General features: G+C 40.2%; 1 protein-coding gene across 7 annotated transcripts in view; it reads right to left on the bottom strand.

The window, feature by feature from the left end:
* PAM (peptidylglycine alpha-amidating monooxygenase) overlaps positions 1-22,402 on the bottom strand; it is a 125,859-nt gene that overhangs the window by 76,294 nt on the left and 27,163 nt on the right. For all 7 annotated transcript variants that reach the window (XM_079995399.1, XM_079995398.1, XM_079995400.1 and 4 more), the window contains exons 2-3: positions 5,130-5,659; positions 3,735-3,855 (exon numbers count right to left, since the gene is read on the bottom strand). In XM_079995399.1, the coding sequence (XP_079851525.1) occupies positions 3,735-3,855; positions 5,130-5,221 (213 nt within the window). In that variant the 5' untranslated portion in view covers positions 5,222-5,659. The remainder of the gene's footprint in view (positions 1-3,734; positions 3,856-5,129; positions 5,660-22,402) is intronic.

The raw sequence follows: 22,402 nt of genomic DNA on the forward strand, positions 1-22,402 counted from the left end.
CCTGAATAGCAAGTCACGCTTATGAACAATTTAAATGACAGCAGCCATTTTCATGTACTGCCTCCATATAAATTAAATAGTTATGAAAGGATTCATTTTCCAGTGATGCATGTTCTTCTGTTATTCACCATCCCATTTCCTTGATATCACTTTGAGTAGCTCTGTACAGAGGGTAAAAGATAGCCTCTGTATTATACATTTGAGCAAGATTCAAAATGTAAAATGCAAATGCCGAGCTTTGAACAGCAAAGATCTGAAGCACAATTAGCGATAGGAGGTTGATGCAAGAATATATTTTTTTCCATTCTTACCAGTAAGCATTACTTAAGGCTGCCCTTGTTCTTTATGATATCACAAGCCTTTATGTAAAAAGCCCATTGTTCTAATTAGCCAACCCAGATGAAGAATTTTTCAAGGACTGATTTTTGCACATATGCCATCTGTATTCATACTACAATGAACCCTGCCAACAGTGCTTAGAATTATTCCAGATGAATGCTACATTATTTCACGCTGTAGTGCAAGTATTTTTTTGCCCACACATAGAGAGCTCTGCTATTCTCAAACAATTTATGCAAGGTAGATTCCTGGAAGTCTTATTTTATTCCTTTAGAATAATTAACCTAACAAATGCCATCACCAAAGACAGCCTGAACATGATAGCAGGTAGGGAAAAACCTCCATGACAGGATGCTGCTTCTTTTTATTAAAAAGGGGCATGTAAACTATGACAGCCGTGTGGTGCTGAGAATGCCTATACACTACAAAGGTTTCCACGCACATTAATCCTAGCATGAAAGAAAGTGTTTACCATACCAAACTTTAGGACATACATGTGTTAGGAATCAGGTTATACTGATCTGTGAACAAAAGAATAGGAGAGCATCCTATGCACAGGTGAGAGGAAAGTGTTAAAGCTATTGCCTTCCCACAGATGCTTCTCAGCGAATGTTTTTCTCCACTCCTGCAATAAGAAAGTTGATGTGGGTTTTAATCTGCTTTTAGTCTACTGCTATTTTAACTTTTCAGAAGCCGCAGTTCAAGTCACTGGCCCAGTTCAGATATCACATTCCAAAACATGGTCTGGAGGACTGAGCACAAGCTAAGGGTTTGCACATTCTCCTTTGTTTGCTGGCTTGATTTAGCAATCATTTGTTCCTAAGGGCTGGTTTGGAGGATCAGAAACATGACATTTGAACTGTGCTATTACAATCCACTCCAAGCATGTGAGCATGCTGCAAACTATTTTACTTCTCTTATTGTGCAAGATGATCACCATGATGGGTGATATCACGTGAAATTAATGGAAACTCATTGAAATGAGCTGCACACACAGTTTTTACACAAGCACAAGAGTCTCGTTGGAATTTATTCTAACCCTCTGAGGCTGCCACTATGGACACACAAACAAATCAATGCCAGTAGAGCAGAACATACATCCGAACTAGAGCTAAATCACAGTCTTTCCAAGCTGCTGTTCCATGGTACAATACTTTTTGACTTTATAGCCTAGTGGCTAGGATCCCCACCTGCTATACCATAGATACTTTCAGTTGGACAGCACATGGATTTTTCTACACCTGCAGATTCCAAGTATTTGTGTGGCTTAATTTCCAGAAAAGGTTTTTTACAGAATATTTTTACTTGAGTCCTACTTAAAGCGTTCTTTCTCTACAGCCAAGAAATTGAAACAGATGGTTCCAATCATAAGTTCCAGGAAATGCTCCCCAATAGCTAAATCACTTGTTTCAGCTTCTATTTGTGCAAGTGCTATCTGCAACAATGAGTCATCTCATCGGCTGCAAAACATCCTATTCTTGTAATGCTTCTGAAGCTCTTAACGCTGCTACTAATTTCATGACTGGCAGTTCTATCTAAACATTATTTAATCTCTTTTTAGCAGGGACTCTGAAATCCTGTAGAGCTTTTTGCCCATCTCCGTGATGACTAGGAAAACATATGCAAAGTAAGAGAAATTATGTACATGTAATTGCCATTGTGTATACACAATTTAGCTTTTCTAAGTGGTTGGTTTTTTTTAAATCATCTTCACAGTGAATTTTCTTAAAAACACAAACTCTTATATTGGCCTTTCTGGGTTAGCAATTAAATGGTTATTAGGCTCCAAGATTGACTGCTGGATGTTTGCCAACATTGTAGAGGAGAGATTCAAGGATTTGGGGTAGAGTGCCTAATAAGTTTAGGGTAGAGAAGCACCTGAAACTGCATCACTGAAAGAAGAGAACTATTTAAACGGCCTGACCTGGTAAGTAAAAACACAGCCAAGTGCCTTGTGGTACCTTAAAGACCAACATATTTATTATGGCATGAGCTTTACCAAAGCCTATTTCACTAGATCCCTAAAATATTATCCTCAAATGCAGACTATATATGATCAGGTGTCATTAATCTAGGGTAAGGCATCAAGGTATTTCACTAATACACATGGCAATAGGGAAAGAACAAGGGATTACCTCTAAATCTTTTGTCTTAAAAAAGAAGAAAAAACTCTAGTTCCTTATTTAGCTTACAGGGGGCCAAATCTTTGTCCTCAGTAAAATCCTATTGTCATCTGTGTGCAATTTCCCCCAAAACTTTAAATATAATAGAGAGTAGTTCAGTTTTATAAAATGGTTAATCAGAGGGATTCCCAGTTGTTTGTTTCTAATGTTACTAAGACATTCACCTACAGACTTCTAAAGAATCCTAAAAAGTTTTACCCATATAAATATTCTGGCATTTACACCAAATTGCAAAAATCCCACAGACTGTTTTACAGGTGGAGAAATGTTTCAGGACGTATCTTATAGGACGTATCTTATATGACCTTTAAAGCCCTAAACAGCTTTGGCCCTGTATACCGGAAGGAGGGGCTCCAACCACATCGTCCAACCCAGACTCTGAGATCTAACTCCGAGGGCCTTCTGGTGGTTTCCTCATTGCAAGAGATGAAGTTACAGAGAACCAGGTGGAGGGCGTTTTCAGTAGTAGCACCTACCCTGTGAAATGCCCTCACAGATGTCAAACAAATAAAAAGCTATGTGATTTTTAAAAGACATCTGAAGGCAGCCCTGTACATGGATGTTTTAAGCACCATGGGAGATACTGGCAAGTGCACAGACACCCATGGTAACTGGTTTAGCCACTCCAGCTTTAGACTGTTCTACAAAGAACAAAAGGAAAAATTCCGCACAACTAATTTAGTTTATGCAACTAAAATTATTTCAGATCTACCTTTAAAAGATCAACTTATTTTAATCTGATTGCCTCTGGCTAGTTTAGGCCAGTTCCCTGACTAGACTTCTAGAACATTCTTAGGTTGTTCTACACTTGTGTAAAACCTAAGGATAGGATACCACAAAAACGAATCTGCATGAAGTTGACATTGCTCCAATTCTAACAAGTCTTCACTGGAGAATTCATATTAATATTCCCTCGAAACAGTCACTGGGTCTTTACAGATTCTGTTAGTGAGAATCACAGGAAAGCATTTATTCTACAGGGGCCTAGCATATGGACATCTGAGAAGCCATCAAGCATTCTAAGTAACAGCGAGAACAAGCAGGACAATCCAGCTCTCCATGGACTCTTAACTCAGGGTCATTCTGAAGTCATCACAAGACAGATGTACCGATTGTAAATCTCCACCTGTTAATAAAGTGACATGACTACCTTTGTTCCTACTGCTACAAGCAAAGCTATAAGCGGATCTACATACAGACTTCTGTTCTCACCTGCTTAGGAGTTACCCCCGGCATGCGAATGTCCAATGCAAAATCTGATAAACTTAGAGGAACCAGCTGCCTGTTGCTGCCCAGGCATTCATTAGAATGTGACTTGGCAGAATCTTTATACCTAAAATTAAGAAGAAATATTAAATATGTACCTTTTATTTAAAAGCATTTCACAACTTGTATAATTCATACAGGTGCTCCAAAAACTTTCGCTGCAGCTAGAATAATTTGAGAAATCCATGTGTGGATTACATAATACAGTTTGAAATATTAAGAACTGGCAAAATGTTAACAATCATTTCATACACCAGGTCAAATGGTGGCTAACATGTCCCAAGTTTACCGTGTACTGATAGGAAGGAAAGTTGTATTGATGAAACAAGTTCTTTGATATGTTTCAGCCAACTAAGCATCCAAACTAACATGCCGATTCACACATGTATCCAAGGAAATCTGCAGGGCTGCCCCCAATTTACAACAAAAAAGCCCATGCAGATCTCTTTACAATGAGACTACCAAGAAGTCACTTCATGGATAACACTTCATGATTGCTTCAGTTAGCTGCAACATGCAAACTATGGAATGAATTAATAGATGGGGAAATCCTTAATATGCAAATATACAGCAGAACTACCAATGCATAGCTGAATAAGCCGGGGGGGGGGGGGACTTCCTGCATTTCTCTTCTTGAACTGTGATTGAAAACAATTGTCTAATCACACGTATTTGCATCTTTTGTATGGATACGAAAGAAGTCACGGAAAATTTTGTTCCCTATTATTTGTATAGGAAGAGAATCCAGAAAAAAAAACCCTCCTGTAAAATATAGTGGGGGAACCCTAGACATGCCTCCTAGTTTCAGGACAGCTAGATATAAGCAGCCTTTGATGCAATGTGAATACTAAATATATCCATGGATAAATATTTGATGTGGCAATTACGGGGACTATGCTGTACATACAACCATATTGTCTTGTGAGCAAATAAGGCAGACTTCCGCTTAAGAAGGTATCCATAAATGCAAGGAGACATCTTCCAGAAGGCTAATCAAACAACTGATAAGTTACCTGATGCACTTTAAAAAGAGATTTCAAAGGACTAATGGGAAGGACATTGTATATAAAAAAGTTACTTACTTACTACAGAGCCTGTCAAGCGCACATTGAATTTAGATAAAAAAGTTATTGCAAAACAGTATAAGAACGATGACGTAACATACTGAATATTTCAGTATTAACCAAAACCAATTATAATCACATTTTAAAAAAATAAGCCAGTTATATTTTTAGAATGTTTTTGTTTACTTTGCTGGAAGCTTCACTTTTAAAGCCCACAACACAAATCAAGGAAAAGCAGACGGCAACACTAAGCAGCGCACACTGATAAACAACCCACCTCTTAAAGACAGAAAGTGGGCTTCTGAAAGCCAAACAGCTGTTTTGAAAAATAAGGAACAATATTAGCAGGTTGTTAACGAGGCCAGCCATGTTCACCCTGCTGTTCCTGACCCGATTAAGGAAGCAGGGAAAGGGCAATGCAGCTCTGTCGGCTGTGATCCTGACAATTAGGCAGCAGCACTGCTATCAGTTTGCTACTTCATTATGATGTTCTCCACAGGCATCCTACAGCTTTTGACAGACCATCTGTCCTGGACGGTGGTGTGCTCTAAATCAGTAAGGTGAGATGATACTGTGCTTTCTTCATTGGAAGCGGGGGGGGGGGGGGGAGTAGGAAAGGGAGGAGGGCAGGGGAGAGAGTCTTTCCTTTGCTATGTCCAGGGACAGAGCAGAAGCAGAATTCACAGCCGTGGTGCTTTATTCCAGCCTACTGTAAAATCTCCATTTTGGAAAAAAAATCAATCCATTCCACAGTGCAAGAGATTCCAAGTGGCACTGCAGAAGCCCATGTCGCTCGTCATTCAGGACCTGCAAAAATAGAAACAGATAATGGGTGACTAACACATTACAGCATTAGTTCTCAGCAAATACTTGCTAAAGCTTTTTCGCACATTAGGAGTTTCACAAGCTCTAGCTCAACTCAGAAAAGGTATTGTAAACTTTGTTGACCCTCTCCCCTCCGCCGTCCTCACAACTCCATGCAACAAGTATGGTACATATTCTTTGTAACATGAACTGTGAATGCTAGAGGTGATGCTATCAAAAGTAGTTTATCAAACTCCCTAATGCCTTCAAGTGACAGGACTTAGAAAGCTTAAGTGCATTTAGCCATTACCTAGCTTTTCTTCCTCTACTTCAGAGAAGGCAGTATTCAGTGCTGAGTATCATACACAATATTCTTTTACCAAGAATTAAGTAAAGTCCACTTTTTCCATAAAATTTAGAGCAAGTGCAAAGTTTGCTAGAAGAAAATTCAAATGTCTTTGTGTATATGAAACACACAGTGTCTGACCTTCCAGCTATAGAACAAACGGCATATAAATAAATGTGAATATTAAATAAATAAATAAATAAATAGTAGTTCAAATTTCAATGAACTAGAACCGTGTTCCTCAAACAGTATGCTAGGACCCACCAGTGCACCATGGGACACTTTCAGGGGGCCTCAATACCACAGTCTGCCCAGGGTATCCCACTTGCCAGTCCCATCCTCTAGCCATGTCATATAGCCTTTTGGTTGGACCACTGCCAGCACCAGCATGCTGGGATCTTACATGCTGAGAAGTCATGGGTAGGCGACAGAGATGTTCAGCAGGAGAAGGAAGGTCTTACGCCTCTGAGGTATATTCTGCCTGAAGTGTGGTAGGCTATCGCAATGCCTCCAGAGCAAATATTAATATTTACCGTATTTTTCGTCCCATAGGACGCTCCGTCCCATAGGACGCACCTAGTTTTTTTGGGGGGGGAAATAAAGGAAATTTTTTTCCCCTTTATTTTCCCTCCAAAACCAGGTCGGGGAAACCGAACCAGGTCGAGGAACAGCAGGATGGCGGCGCTGCGCCTCCTTGCTGTCCCCCGAGCTTGTGGGGCTGGCCGATGTCTGTCCGGTGGCAGGCTGCTATCCGCAGCGTGGGGAGCCCTGCAGGGAACTCCCCAGGGCTCCAACATGCTGCGGATGTCTGTCTGATGGGCGGAGCGCTCTGCTTCAGGGCGCCGTTCACGCCGGGTGGCAGGCTGCTATCCGCAGCCTAGACAGCCCTGCGGGAACTCCCGCAGGGCTGCCTAGGCTGCGGATGTGTTCCCAAAGCGCCGGGCGCTCTGTTTTCAGCACGCCCGGCGCTCCGGGAAGCAAGCTGCTATCCGCAGCCTAGATGTGTGCGGATGTGTTCCCGAAGCCTGGAAAGCGAGAGGGGTCGGTGCGCAGCGACCCCTCTCGCTCTCCAAGCTTCAGCGAAAGCCTGCATTCGCCCCATAGGATGCACCCAGATTTCTCCTTCATTTTTGGAGGGGAAATATGTGTCCTATAGGGTGAAAAATATGGTAGCTTGAAGAAAGTTGAGCTATGAAACACCTTGCCCCAAGGAACATGCTGAGCCAATTAGATCTCAATAGAAAATGATGTCAGTAATTGCCAACGGGTTATGCCAAACTCTGCCTCTACCTACCACCATTTTGTGGTCCAAGAAATGTTCAACGTTTTTAAGACTGTGATGAATAGCATCATAGTTTTACATTACATTTGATAATTATATGCCTGCTGATCAGAATCACAGCACTATTTGTCTTGTAAGCTAATACTGCGAATATGGAAAAGTGAACATGCAGAATGTGTGGTGATTAAGATGATATCCTAAATTTAAAAGTAACATATTGACAAACATAAAATGCAGAAGTGTTAAAAAAACACACCCAGATCTCAGCAAGGTCAAGTTTCATCAAGAGATTTCTGTTTATTATTTATGAATTGCCTCAAGTATTTTGGGCACTATGCTGAACAACTAAGGGAAGCACTGTTTAGAGAGAGCTTTCAGTCTAGAAATGAAAACTGAGGAACAATAGAATAAAATGGGAACAAGTGAGGATAAAGGATACAACAACAAGATTACACGGTTGCTTAGATTCATTATGTGTGCATCTTGATACGGCAGCTTTGCTTTGGGTTAGAATAGATGCTCCACAGGAAGACAGCAAATAAGTAGGGGAGACAGAAAAAAAGGTCAAGTAGAAAGGCTGCGGAAATGTTTTGACCTATTGGAAGTCAACCTCACTTTTATAGCGGCTGCACATTTCTTTTCCATCGTCAAAGTTTAGCTTGGACCAATTTGCAATTTATTCCTACTTTGCAGAATTGTGTTTTTCCACATCTTAAGCTGTTGGTTGATAGCTTGATCAAAAAACCTAAACATTTGCTGCAGATGAGTGGAGGAGCAGGCGAGGTAAAACACTACGGATTTGACTGGATTGACTCAACAAGTGGCTTTAGATGTTTCTTCTATGGGAGATTTTTTTACATGTCATCCTCTTATTTCCTTAGATTCTAAACAATTGACAGGAAAGCAGCCTATGTGTCCAATAGAAAATTCACAAACACTTTTTAAATATTACATATACAGTGCACAAGCAGATTGCATAGAACTCCTGTGTGCTTCCTATTCTACCTATTTAAACATCTGAAGCCCATCAATATTTTGTTGAACCTGGCATGAAGACAGCTTAAAACAGGAGGATGATGGGTTAGTGAAGCATGTATCCCCTGTGTCATGGGACAGAATTTGCTTAGGTAAGCTTGTAAAACCATATGTGACTCTTCTAGAAAAGGGGAATTTGTGTGACTGTCTTAACTGTAGGCAATAGGTGAACTGCTTGGACTTTCATTTGTTTGAAAAATACATACGTACTTTGTCTTAAAGAAGGGAATTGTCTTGTAGATTGTGTCAATATGCACACATAATGAAAATGAGAATTTATTTGAGGATTAAGCACTCCAGCAACACCCAAAGGCATGTAGAACATTAAGACAATGGAATATGAGTGGCACATCATGCTCAATTCCAATTATAACAATAGTCTCAGCATTACAGTATCGGTTTACGACTACAGATTTCATTCTGTGCTTCTGGACCAAGTCAACAAATGATTTAACAAACATCCATTGTCTCAATTTAAACTCCGTTCTTGGCACTTGAAACATGCCCAGCATCCAACACTGAATAGCTAAACCAGAAAGCCTTCATTTATTTACTGTGAAGAATTTCAGTAAAGTGGTACCTCGGGTTACAGATGCTTCAGGTTACAGACTCCGCTAACCCAGAAATAGTACCTTGAGTTAAGAACTTTGCTTCAGGATGAGAACAGAAATCGTGCGGTGGCAGTGGGAGGCCCCATTAGCTAAAGTGGTACCTCAGGTTAAGAACGGTTTCAGGTTAAGAACGGATCTCTGGAACGAATTAAGTTCTTAACCTGAGGTACCACTGTATAGACACATCCCCACCACTTACAATAATTAAGTGACTTTTCCCAATTGATTACCTTGACAAAATACAGTGGTGCCTCGCAAGACGAAAAGAATCCGTTCCGCGAGTCTCTTCATTTAGCGGTTTTTTCGTCTTGCGAAGCAAGCCCATAGGAAATTCGTTTTGCGAAGCACCTCCAAAACGGAAAACTCTTTCATCTAGCGAGTTTTCCGTCTTGCGAGGCATTCGTCTTGCAGGGCACCACTGTATGGATATAACCCACGAGAGGTTAACAGCAGAGTCCCATCTGTTTTTATTCTCTATTTTAGATTATTTCACTCCCCACCTGAAACTGGGGCTTCCAGAAGTTAAGCAACTTCACACTTCAGAGGTAGCAATGGTGTGGACATAAAATGCTTAATTTTGACTAGTTTGGACCTATAATGTCTATACCATTACCATCCTGAAGCATGAAGTTCATTAACCTCCCAAAGAAATTAAACATCCCAGATGCCATCCACCTGCAATCTTTTCAACAAGTTGTATCAGCTCTTAACATTTTAACAGCTTTGCATATCCATGTAACAGGAATACGACATTGCCCCTGAACAGTCTTTTAACCAGTCTTCTCATTTCTCACATAATGCTCTTTTCAGGACGACTACTGTACGTCTTTGTGTGTGCAGTAGTTTCCATCTCTACTTACCCATTTCAAAACATACATACTGAAATTTAATGCATGTTTCATTCATGAAGATGAAACAAACATTGCTTTTGAAAGCATGCCTCCCACCTACTGGAACGCTGTAAATCTGTAGACTTCCTTCCTCCAGAGAATTCCAGAGTGCACAGAAAGCATTTAAATGGTTATGGATAATGTAGTAGACTGCTCAGCTAGTCAAAGTATCCTGCCATGTCTTATGCTAAAGCTACTCCATTTTCCCAGCAGGAAATATTCAGGAAATGCTCCATTTAACAAAGAGCACAATAATGATTAACAAGGCAGCAAGATCCCCATGAGATATTACACCTCCAGATGTCCATAATAAAAAGAAAAAAACCATCAATGAAATTACACAAATAGAGAATAATAAAGGGAAGCAAAAAAATAAAGGGAAATGTACTTTTTCTACAGGCAAAGTGCTTCTAAAGGGTCACACACTTTTGCACAGGAAAAGAAATGCAGTCTAGATGTCTGCTATGCTTTATCTTTGCATATTTAAAGTTTTCTAAAATAGCACATCTACTATCAGCATGGACAACTGCAAAGACTGCTAGCATACTTACAAAACACTAATCTTAGATTAATCATCTATTATTAGTATCAAACTACTTTCCTGTATTTTTTAAGCTTGTCTCATGGTTAACCTTCTGTTGACAGTAAATAAATATGCATGTATACTTCTTTAATACAAGACTTACATTTGCATTACAAAACTGATCAAAAGAAGTCCTTTTTTGTGGTGGCCCCCAAGCTCTAAAATAGTTATGATGCAACTGCCCAGAGACTGGCTCCTTCAAATGAATTGTTAAGGCCTTTCTCTTCAGACAAGCTTTTAATAATTCGGGTATTGTTTAAATGCTGAATGTCAGTTTTTAATCTACAACTGCTGTTCCTGAAACTTTATTGCCATTTTATTTTTTCTTTAAATGCAACGCCCTTTTGGAGCAATTGTTGAAAAGTAGGCTATAATTTCAAATAATAAAAATGCACTGCCAATGTGAACATTTATAATACAATGAAAGCACGGGCTAGGAAAGATTTTCACTAGAGTAAAAGTGGTTAAGAACAGAACAAACATTTTTTTAGAATCATTCCTGCCATGCTGAAATACATTCACAGCACTTGTTTGCAGAGGGGCTGTGCTTAAGTTGTATTCTTTGAATTCTCTATATAAAAATATGCGCCAGAAATTAGAATAAACCAGCCACACAAAAGCAAACTGCAAAGCTAATGGGAAAGAAACCGCTGGTCTGACACAATGATCCCTGACTAAGATAAGGGGAAAGACAGAACATGAAGGCACAACTATGAATGCTAATACCACATATACTTTCTCGTTACTAATCTGCAGTACTGTCAGATGCTACTATTGGAAACATTTCTTTAAACAGAAGCCAAAACAAATTTCCCGGCGTAGTCAAACTATCATTTTCCTTTTTTAAAAAAAATTAAGCTGTGTTTTTATACTGTAAACCGCCCTGTGATCCTTGGATGAAGGGTGGTATAATAAATAAAATAATAAGGCTTTGAAAGAAGTGGTCAGACAAATGAGATAATAGCAGGTCTATGCATTTCCTCTAGAAGGTTCATCTTTGAAGATGACCTTTGGAGACTGCTTGGAAATGCATAAAGAAGCTTCCCAATTGCTTGGAGGGGTGTGTGTACAAGAAATCAGAGCATATAAACACTGGTTCTGTACCAGCTGCACTGACTGAAAGTGTGTTCCAAGGCCAGTTTAAAGTGCTCTCTATCTAAAACCCTAAATGGACCAAGCAGATCATTTGAAAGACAGCTCAGACCTATAAGAGCCAACTCATGCTTTAAGACTGGCCATGGAGGTCCTAATCAGAGCACAGTTGTACCTTGGATCCCGAACGCCTTGGTACCCAGACATTTTGGCTCCTGAACGCCAGAAATCCAGAAGTGAGTGTTCCAGTTTGCAAACATTGTTTGGAACCCGAACGTCCGACGGGGCTTCAGCGGCTTCCGATTGGCTGCAGCCAATGAGAAGCCACATTTTGGTTTCCAAACATTTTGGAAGACAAATGGACTTCCGGAACGGATTCCGTTCGACTTCCAAGGTACGACTGTACAGCACATCAGATTGGCAGGCATATAAGACGAACCACATGGCAGTGGTGAGCATGCAGAACTCCCTCCCACAAGAAGTGTGTTTAAAACTGTCAATGGGGGATGCAAACAGGTGGCTTAGAAGATTTAAAATACAACTTTCAGAAAAATTTAAAATCAATGAAATAAAACCCAGGGAAGGCAGAGTAAGAGACATTCAGCAGCCAGAGCAATAATTCCATTATATATTATGTTGCAACTGAGTCACATAATTTTTGATTTTTCAGAGCTTTTCAACTCATTTACTGAAGCCTGTACAAATATGTCATCTGCTTCACCTTACAGAACCAAGAGCTTGATTAATTACCCGTATTTTTTGCTCTATAACACGCACCCGGCCATAACACGCACATAGTTTTTAGAGGAGGAAAAGAAGAAAAAAAATATTCTAAACAAAACAGCGGGTGTATGATTTTTGTGATTCATGCTGTGGCCACAGACATGTGATCTGACGGTGAGTTTGGGGTAGCCCAATGCAAAAATCCTGAGGATCCATGTGGATCCATGCTTTGTAACCACATTTTTGCACCACTGCGGCCCCAGGCAACAGTGGGTGTGTGATTTTTTTTGGTGCAAGCTGTAGCCATGGACATGCTATGTGATCTGATGGTGAATTTGAGGTGCCCCGGGGCAAAATTTCTGAGGATCCATGTGGATCCGTGCTTTGTAACCACGTTTTAAGTGGGGAGGGAAGGAAAAGCACTCAAGGGACAAGGAACATGCATGGGGTGGGTGGAGAAGGATGCTGTTAATAATGCAGAAGAGGGGTATAAGAGGAGAAGGCTCCTCTCCTCTCCCGCTTTGCTCCTTTAAAGCAAGCAGGCTCTCTGTCCCTCTCTCCTCCCCACTCAGCGGCTCTTCTCCCGCTTTGCTGTTTCAAAGCAAGCCACGGAGGAGGGAAGGAAGGGGAACCATGGATCCTCTGCTCACGACTGCAGCAGATCCCCCCACCATCTGTAGGCATTCGCTCCATAACACGCACAGACATTTCCCCTTACTTTTTAGGAGGAAAAAAGTGAGTGTTATGGTGCAAAAAATACGGTACCTTCTCAAGCAACACTGGCTTTATACTACACAACTCATAAGGTACGCACCACAGTAAATTTTAACAGTAGTTTTTGTGAGGAGAGGAAGAGCTTTATTTTTACTTTTGTGTAAGTTTTGTATGAAAACATTTATAGTGTAACAAAGTTATTTGATAAGCATCTCACACTTCGGTAAGATACATTAACTCCCCATACTACTAAGACACAATGTGTAGAACTAAATCGGCAACAAGAGAAAAACAGCTTACTTTTAACAGGGCACCCTGGTTTCTATTCCTGAGACACAGCCAGCTGTTTGCTTCTGAAAAGCTGATTACATGTTGCTTAGACTAAACTATGAAAGTGTCTGGAAAATAGGATTAACCAATTTAGCAGCGATCAAAACAAGAGGTTGAAAGAGGTGGTATGGTAACCCAGACAGAAAGGGGAAAGCAGTCAGTCACTAGAGGGAATGAAAGGGCATTGACAATGGGGCGGGAGGTCACTTTCATATGTTAAGGTGAAGATACAGGATAATGCTTAGCATCCCTATTTTCTGTTGCCACATTGTGTTCGTTCTGCACTTGTAAGGAATCAATCTTTTAGTGCAACAGCACCTATGCTCTAGAACTGCCCGCCCATTGACATTAGGCAGGCAACTTTGCTGCAGCTACTAATAATTTTTTGTGTTTACCCCGATATGCATGGTTAGCATACATTTTTTTTTCTTATTATGCATATCCTGAACTGCTGATTTTATTTATATTTTGATTTTTTAAAAGTTAAAACTCAGAGTTAAAAACAAGTTATTGATAATGTTGATGGAAATTTTAGTGCTTAGTGGTTGTTGCCCCCCCCCCCCAATATTGGAGTATACAAATTCCATTAAATAAAACATGTTCCTCCACCCCAGCTGCCTGGGGGAGAGGGGAGGGTGCAACACTTGCCCTAGGCACTGGCAACCCATGCTACACCGCTGAATGGCAATACACAAGACCCAGCCTAGAAGAGAGCTTTCTCTCATTTTTCTAAGTATCAACTGACAATCTTTAGAAAAAGAGCTAGGTAGATACTTTCACACACTGGACACCATAACAAAAGATACACCCTTTCCTGTATTCCCATCTATTTAAGATGATAGCAAGACATCTGCACCCTTAGTGGACAGACAGGATTATTCAGAAGGAGAAAGTCCTCAAATGACCTGCCCTTTGCATAAGTTGCTGTTCTTGGCTGTTCCCCTTTCCATCCAGGAGCCATGTCCAGAACTGCAACACGTTCAATAGCACCACAGGTGGGTTCCACTAACGAGACAATATTGTTAACACGAAATGTTTGCCTTTTAAGAGCATTTTCCATTTAGAAAATGAGCATGCCTCTGCTATCAAAAGTCCGAGAAGCATACTCGCTGAAGAGCTGGCTGTAATAAGTCAGAGAACAGGATGCAACAAAGGAACAAAGGTCACAATGAAGTACAGTACCTGGAATGTAAGAGGCATAAATGTACCACAATAGTTTAATGCATGTATCTGGATAATGACATTTAAGTGGCACATGCCAACATTGCTGATATTTAACTCAAAAAAAAATATGAAGGAAAACACAACCACAAAATTACAGCAGCATTCTCTAAGTGCATATGAACAACCACTTTACTGAAGTCTAATTTTCTCCAGGTTAAGCCCCAAAGGCTGAAAATCGTGCAACCTTTAGTACTTTAGTCTGGTAATCTTCCACAACAGGATTACCTAGTTTTATATTTATACAACTCAAGTCATCATCTCTCAATGACTCACAATTCTCACAAATCCTGAATTTCACTTTATCCTTTGCCTAGACAGTGGGTACACAGGTTAAGAGCACTTGTCATGATTTTGATGTCTCAGTACAGAACTATTCTTCCATCTAAAATCTAAAAAAATAGGCCTGCAAAGAGCAATGGATTCAATGGCTTAGATCCTAAGCTTCAATAACTTCTCAGGGTGGAATGTTTCTCATTCAGTGGTGCCATCTGTACAGTACTTTGGAGAAGAATTCCAGGGGAATGAGCAGGAGGACATTACCTCATTGAAAAGTGCACCTGTAGGGTAATTAAATCCAGTCAAAAATTACCTAACTGCACCACTGTTCCAATTCGCTCTTTCTCCCTCTCTACCCCATCCCAAAGTATTCAGAAGGGTCCCTCACAATTCTGAGAGAGGTTTTAATTTTTTTGCAGTGTGGTGGTGGTGTAGAAGGTTGCAGGGGGAAATAGAGGATGGGGAAAATTTCTTCTGTGAATTTCCTTAAATAGAATTATTTAAGGATCCAAGTGAAATAGTTTTAGTGTTTAAATCCTCATGAATTTAATTTCTGACCTTGTAACCATGCACAGTTAATTAAAAAGCAAGTACATTTTAAAAATTGTGAATAACTAGCACAATCCCATAACAGAAATATTTAGTTGTGTCTACAGTTGCATTAGGCAATATTGCTAATAGGTATATAAATTTTTTATGCAAGTAAAACTATTATATTCAGTTTTTTATTATAGGCATGCTGTTCATTGTCTATATTTAGGATCATCTTGTTTAATATTTGCAATGTTTCACATAGTGTAGGCAAAGAATTCCAGCATGACAGCAATATTGAAATTATCCGAAAAGCTGTCAAAAGTCTGCACAAGCACTGCCAATCGGTAAACAGTGATTACTCAAACCTGAAATCTCTTCCAAAAGCAACAAAAATAAACTTGTTAAGAAGACGTTACATTCCAAGGAAATTATCAAAGAAATTCCATTCATCTTCTTCTTTCAATGCATTCTTTATACTGCTAATAATAAACCCTGATTAGGGTTTTTATTAAAAATAAATAAATCCATATAATCCTAAATTTATAATTCATATCCTGAAATGAAGCTATAAGAGTAGCATGGATACATTTACAAATTGTCATATTTCCATAATATTTTACCATGGTAAGTAATGCATAACAAAGTTTCCCTACTCCAACTGGTTCACATTCTATAGAATACAGTTTATTTAATTATTACTTACACCTTCATCCCACTTTTTTCTCCAAGGAGCTCAATGTGATGTACACAGTTCTGACCCTCCTCATTTAACCCCCACAACAACCCTATATGGTAGGTTAGGATGAGAGGCAACAACCGGCCCAAGGTCACCCAATGAGTTTCATGGCCCAGTGGGGATTTGAACCCTGGTCTCCCAGCTCCTAGTCCCACACTCTAAGCCAGCCTTTCTCAACCTTGTGTCCCTGAATGTTGTTGGAATACAACTCCCATCATCCCTAACCACTGGCCCAGCCAGCTAGGGATGATGGGAGTTGTAGTCCAACAACATCTGGGGGCCCAAGGCTGAGAAAGGCTGCTGTAACCACACTGGCCCTCTAGATTTTACAGAACATTATTCACACCACAGAAACGGGTTGCAGCTCAGGGGTAGACAATTTGCTTTGTATTCAGAAGGTCCTAGGTTTAATTTGCAGCATATCCAGATAGAGCTAGAAAGACTTCTGTATGAAACCCTGGAAAGCTAGTCTGCCAGTCTGGGTTGACAGTATTGAACTAGATGTACCAATGGCCTGACCACATTACAAAGAATTTTCCTATATTCCTAAGGTATAACACAGTTTAAAATTAAAACAGTTGGCTTTGTGTTGGACAGATATGATTTATGTGGTACTTTGCCTCATCAAATCATCTGTCTTCACTAGGGATCATACAGCAGATTTATATCGTCAGTCCTGTCTGTATGCATGGTTTCTGTTAAAGAATCCTTGCAAGAGGCAACAAGGGAGAGGACAAGGAAAGACAAAACAAGAGGATGAGCTAGCAAGGCAAGAGCCAGGAAGAAGCACGACTTTGGTTATATTCTGTTTCCAACAGTTTCTAACACTATAAAGCAGGCATGGCCAAACCTGCCCTCCAGCTGTTTTGGGACTACAATTCTCATCATCCCTAGCTAACAGGACCAGAGGTCAGTGATGATGGGAATTGTAGTCCCAAAACAGCTGGAAGGCCAAGTTTGGCCGTGCCTGCATAAAGTCTTAATACCATATTTTACATTGGGGGGCTTTCTAATGTTTTCAGATGCATTGCATTTCCTAATCTTGAACATGGAAAGTGGCCTCTGCAGCTGCAATCCTACGCATACATCCTTGAGAGAGAGAGAGGCCCCTTGATGTCTACTCCTGAGTAGACATGAACAGGATTGCCAGAGATGACCTGCACTTTCTAGGTGTATTACTCAGCAGTTTATACTCTTGTACATTTTACTGTACAACTTGCCTTGCTCAGCATACCTAGCCCTTTGCATGGCTGTTTCATTCTGCATTTTAGGTTGCTGATGACATTACTGTATTCTGCCCATGATTTCCTTTGCAGAAAGCAATCTTCTACCACCACCTAGCACTTATTACTCTCGTTTAAGGAATAATTTATTCTCTTACAGCTATTGCAATGCCTTAAGGTCATTGACTGCAAGCTTGGAACTTATTGATGATCACTTCCATGCCATACAGAGATGTTATAGATACGTAATGGCAGGATTTTGATGGAATATTCCATAGTAAAAAGACATAACAAAATATAATCCTGAGAACTGTGACTTTTCAGCACCTTGATTAAATTAACTGCATAGTTTTATTACACCATGGGGCCAATACCTCTGCTCTTCCATAACATAAATCCGTGGATGCAATAAAGGGAAGCTTATTGAGATTACAAGGTGTCCTTGAAGATAATGCAAACAAGCAGACATAATGCAGACGTTTTTACTGTCTTCAGTTGTATTATATTCGATCACAATAAAGAGATCCTTCAGATATGCTATTGTTGTGGTTTAGGGGCATGCATACATACACACACACACACACACACACACACATTTTCAAGCCTACTCAGTGTTTCCTTTAAACATGATTTCAGCTGTGGCTCAGCTGCTCTAGGCAGGTTCATACAGCAGAACTGAGCTATAATGAATACCATCCTTCATACATCAGCAAGTTGCCGCTGTACACAGGCTAGAGCAGGCATCCCCAAACTTGGCCCTCCAGCTGTTTGGGGACTACAACTCCCATCATCCCTGACCACTGGTCCTGTTAGCTAGGGATGATGGGAGTTGTAGTCCCAAAACAGCTGGAGGGCCGAGTTTGGGGCTGCCTGGGCTAGAGCAACAGTTCCTTCCCAAGCAATAATGCCAAGGTTTCTGCTTTCCTTGGAAAATGTAGATACAGATCACACCATGCACTGGAATTTCTCACCAATAAAATTTATTGTAAGTTTTTAAAAATCTGCTTCTAGGTGGATTCAAAGCATTTTCTTACTATAAAAAGAAGACTCTTCATCCAGTGCCAGTGCAAAGTTTGCACTCAAGATTTCTCACAAGGTTTGCTGCAGATAAGGTAGTTTATTGTTTGGGGATTTTTGCTATATATAAAAAAACTTTATAAGAATTTCAAGTATGTTGTAAACATGATTAGAAATTTTTAGGTTTTTTCTAATCTGTCTCGTTTCACTATTTGAAAAGCAACTTATTCACAATAACTTAAACTTGAAAACTCAGTTTAGGAAGACAAAATCTATATAGTTCATCCACAAGGTGCATGTGTTAACTTTAAATGTTGTTTGCTTGATTTGATTATGTGTTTCAGCAGCACACAATGCTTAACAGCACACTCTAATAATAATATAATGATGGCACAAGACATCCATGAATTAATATTTCCCATTTTCAGCCTATAAAAAAGAAGTCCTTGATCATTCCTTTATGAAGCAAAATATGTTGGTATCCATCTAAGGAATTTCTGTGACATGAACTGGCCTGGCTGCTCCCACCTTGTAACCAGTAGGCGAAATCAAGAGTTGTGATTGACAAACAGTTGTTTGGACACCAGTCCCATGGGGCATACACTTGCCCCGGGCCTCAGACAAGCTCTGAACAGGTCTGCCTAAGGTTCTAAATTGCTGTTTACCCCTTCCTTTGGCACACTTTTATTTTGGGGTCTTCCACTCCACCTGCAAATGAGGACACAAATTTGCATATGACAAAACATATGCAAATCTGTGTACTATTTTCTGAGTAGATCATAGGGCCTAATACACATACAGTGTACTGGACGTAGAAAATCCTGGTTGGATCCATTCAGTAGAGGCATATTGGTTAAAAAAAAAAAAAGCATGTTACACATTTTGCTTTGTTTTCTCACATTGTTTCATTCCCACAAGAGCTGTACTCAAAAGGAAGAGAAAAGGCACGCTTATGTGTTTTATTTGAAAAAAAATACCACATACAGTAGTCCTTTTGAACAAGGACAAAACATTTTATTCCTCACTGAAGCACCATGTATAAAGGCAGAATTTCTCCGGAAAACTGCTTGTGTGAACTTACAAGGCCTAAAAATCAAAACTGAAAGTGAGAGAGAAAAATGCTATTTATACCACAGCTGGAGCTGTAGGAGCTCCATTTGTCTTACAGTTTACATTCAGACCATTTAACACTTGAATCTAAGATGAAAACATTTCTCACTGGTGCTAATGAAGAGCTACCAAGCTTCCTGCAGAAAGGAACAAAAGCTCTAAAGCTTTATGAAACTGAATCCAAGTGCAAAAGCTAAATTTTACAGCAATTCCTCCCCACCGCAAAAAAGGGGCACAACAACAGGAATGAGCCACCAGGCTATAAACAATTTCTGGATAATATCCCTTTCTTAAGAACCCACAGATAGCCTACTGACCAAGCCATCCAAAAAGAGAGCTTCTTTGACAACCCTACTTCAAAGCATGTCTCTCTATGTGCTTGTGGGAATAGCGAGTTAGTAGGACAGTTCTTCACACTTAGCTAAGTATTTGCACTGAATGTTTCCACAGTAATGTATTCATTCTCGGATTTAAAATCACATGAACAACTGACCCTCCAAGTGTCCATATTTTCCAAGGACGGTCCCGGATTTACAAAAGCTGTCCCAGTTTCTGATTTGATCCCAGAATGTCCCGCTTTTCCTTAGGACATCCCTATTTTCATCGGAGATATGTTGGAGGGTATAGAGTTATGCGACCCCTGAGCCAAGGAGATAAGTAACTATACAATCTTTTACTAACTGTATCCAGCAGAGTGCACAGAATAATCGTAAATTTGGGAGGGGGAGGAGAAGAGACAGAGGCTGAAGAATCCAAATCTTTGCTGGGTTCTCACCAACAGGACAAAATGAGGGCAAATGAGTATTTCCTTCATATAAAAATATACTGCAGTGATTTACAATAGGTATAAAAACAAAATCAAACAAAAAATGCAGTGGTACCTCGCGTTACATATGCTTCAGGTTACAGACTCTGCTAACCCAGAAATAGTACCTTGGGTTAAGAACTTTGCTTCAGGATGAGAAAAGAAATTGTGCTCCGGTGGCGTGGCAACAGCAGGAGGCCCCATTAGCTAAAGTGGTACCTCAGGTTAAGAACAGTTTCAGATTAAGAACAGACCTCCAGAACGAATTAAGTACTTAACCTGAGGTACCACTGTAATTAAAAAGTTAAAAACAAACATCAGCAGTAGATGCTGAATTGCAACTTATCACCAAACTTAAAACCATGGAGAGACCTGGTCTGAACAAAGACATTGGATTCTTATCTCATTATACATGACAAAGCCATTTTTCACCTTCTCACCCCTTGCTTTTTCCTGTAAGACCTATTGCAGTCGTTAAGAGTCGTCAACAGGCTCATCACAGCTATCTGCCAATCACCCAATCCCACCACCCTTCTGAGTAATACCCCTCCCCACCTTCTCACTATATAGAAGGGTCTGGTGACTTCTGTTTCAGTGTATCTGAAGAAGTGTGCATGCACACGAAAGCTCATACCAAGAACTAACTTAGTTGGTCTTTAAGGTGCTACTGGAAGGAATTTTTTTATTTTGTTTTGACTATGGCAGACCAACACGGCTACCTATCTGTAATCAGCAGTAGAGAGTGTGTTCTAAATTGCCTGACTACACAATGGAAACATTTTCAGTGGGCATTTAAAAGTTGGCACAGAAGGTACCCACTGATCCTTGGTGCAGTTTAATCTCCAGTATGGAGGCATGGTGACTTGGTGGTGTTGGATCCTTTGGGTCCAACAACTCCCCCTACTCCTTTTCGCTGGCACACACCCTTTTTGTGGCCCTATCAACTGGTGCCAGAAGGGCAAGAGCATCTCAGCGGCCAAAGGACTGCTAGGTTAACAGACTGTTTCTAAAAGCAGCAATGAACATAGTGCAACCAACCTTACATAAGCAAGACTAAAAAAGCCCTGCACATTAAAACTTGCAGCAATAAAACTAAGCACCACACATTCAAATTCAAATAAGAGAGTCTTCAATTTCAATTCAATTCAAGGGGGAAACCTGACTAATTTTAACTGGAAGAGTTTTATAACACAGTAAAACCGCCACAGATAAGGTAGTCTCTTTGGTTAACTGACCTCCAATGTTGATCTCGGTTCCCAAGCAATCTTCAATGTAAACAGGAACTAAACAATTTAGAGTTTTAAAGGCTAGAACCAGCACTTTGACTTGAGCCCAGGCACAAATGGGAAGCAATGGGGCTTACCAAAAAACAAAACACAAAATTTTATGTTCTGACCTATGTGCAACAGACTAAAGTCTAGTCACTGCATTTTAAACCAAATAAAGCTTCTCAACAGTCTTCATAGACAGGCCCCATGCAAAGTGCTGAATATTTGAATCTGGAGTTTCCGTACTATGTAAGAGAGGGACATCAAACCTCCCATCTGGAGAGTCCAAATCAGGCTTCGCTACCTGATGCCCTCTAGATGTCGTCCCGTCTCCCATCAGCCCCTGTCAACATGGCCAATAGTCAGGGATTGCAGAATTTGTAGTCCAACAACATTTGGACAGAACCAAGTTTGGAGCAATTGGTCTAGAGACTAAGTATATATTTGCTCACAAATGTTATTGACATTCTGCTCACTCCCTTAACATTGCACAGAACCGGCACATAGTTTATATGTTGGTATGCAAGTTGGGCTGCCCTTGTTCATCTCAAAAGAATTGCAAGGTGCCTAGAGAAGCAATTCAGAAGAAGGCTTCCCTCAGATGTTGGCTGAGGTCAGCTATCAACCCTTTGTTCTCAGATAAAACTGTCCTCATCCACCTCCACCAATCCAAATGCAGAACACAGAGCATTTTAGAAAGAAGATTTCAAAGAGTAAACAGAACTGCTGCATTTAAATCTACTCCCCATGGGTTCTTCCCGTCACAACACATCTCTCAGCTAGAAATGTATAAACATTGCCTGCATTTTAATATGAAGTGAGGAATTTTGACTGTGTATAGAAACAAATGTTCCTTTGTCTTTTTAGGATGCTGAGAAACCCACCTTCCCAATCAACAGCAAAAAGAAAGGCTTGCCGCTTCTTTTTCTATAGTAACAAATAATGTT

The sequence above is a fragment of the Podarcis cretensis genome, assembly GCF_951804945.1.
Source record: "Podarcis cretensis genome assembly, chromosome: 11".
Lineage (NCBI taxonomy): Eukaryota > Metazoa > Chordata > Lepidosauria > Squamata > Lacertidae > Podarcis > Podarcis cretensis.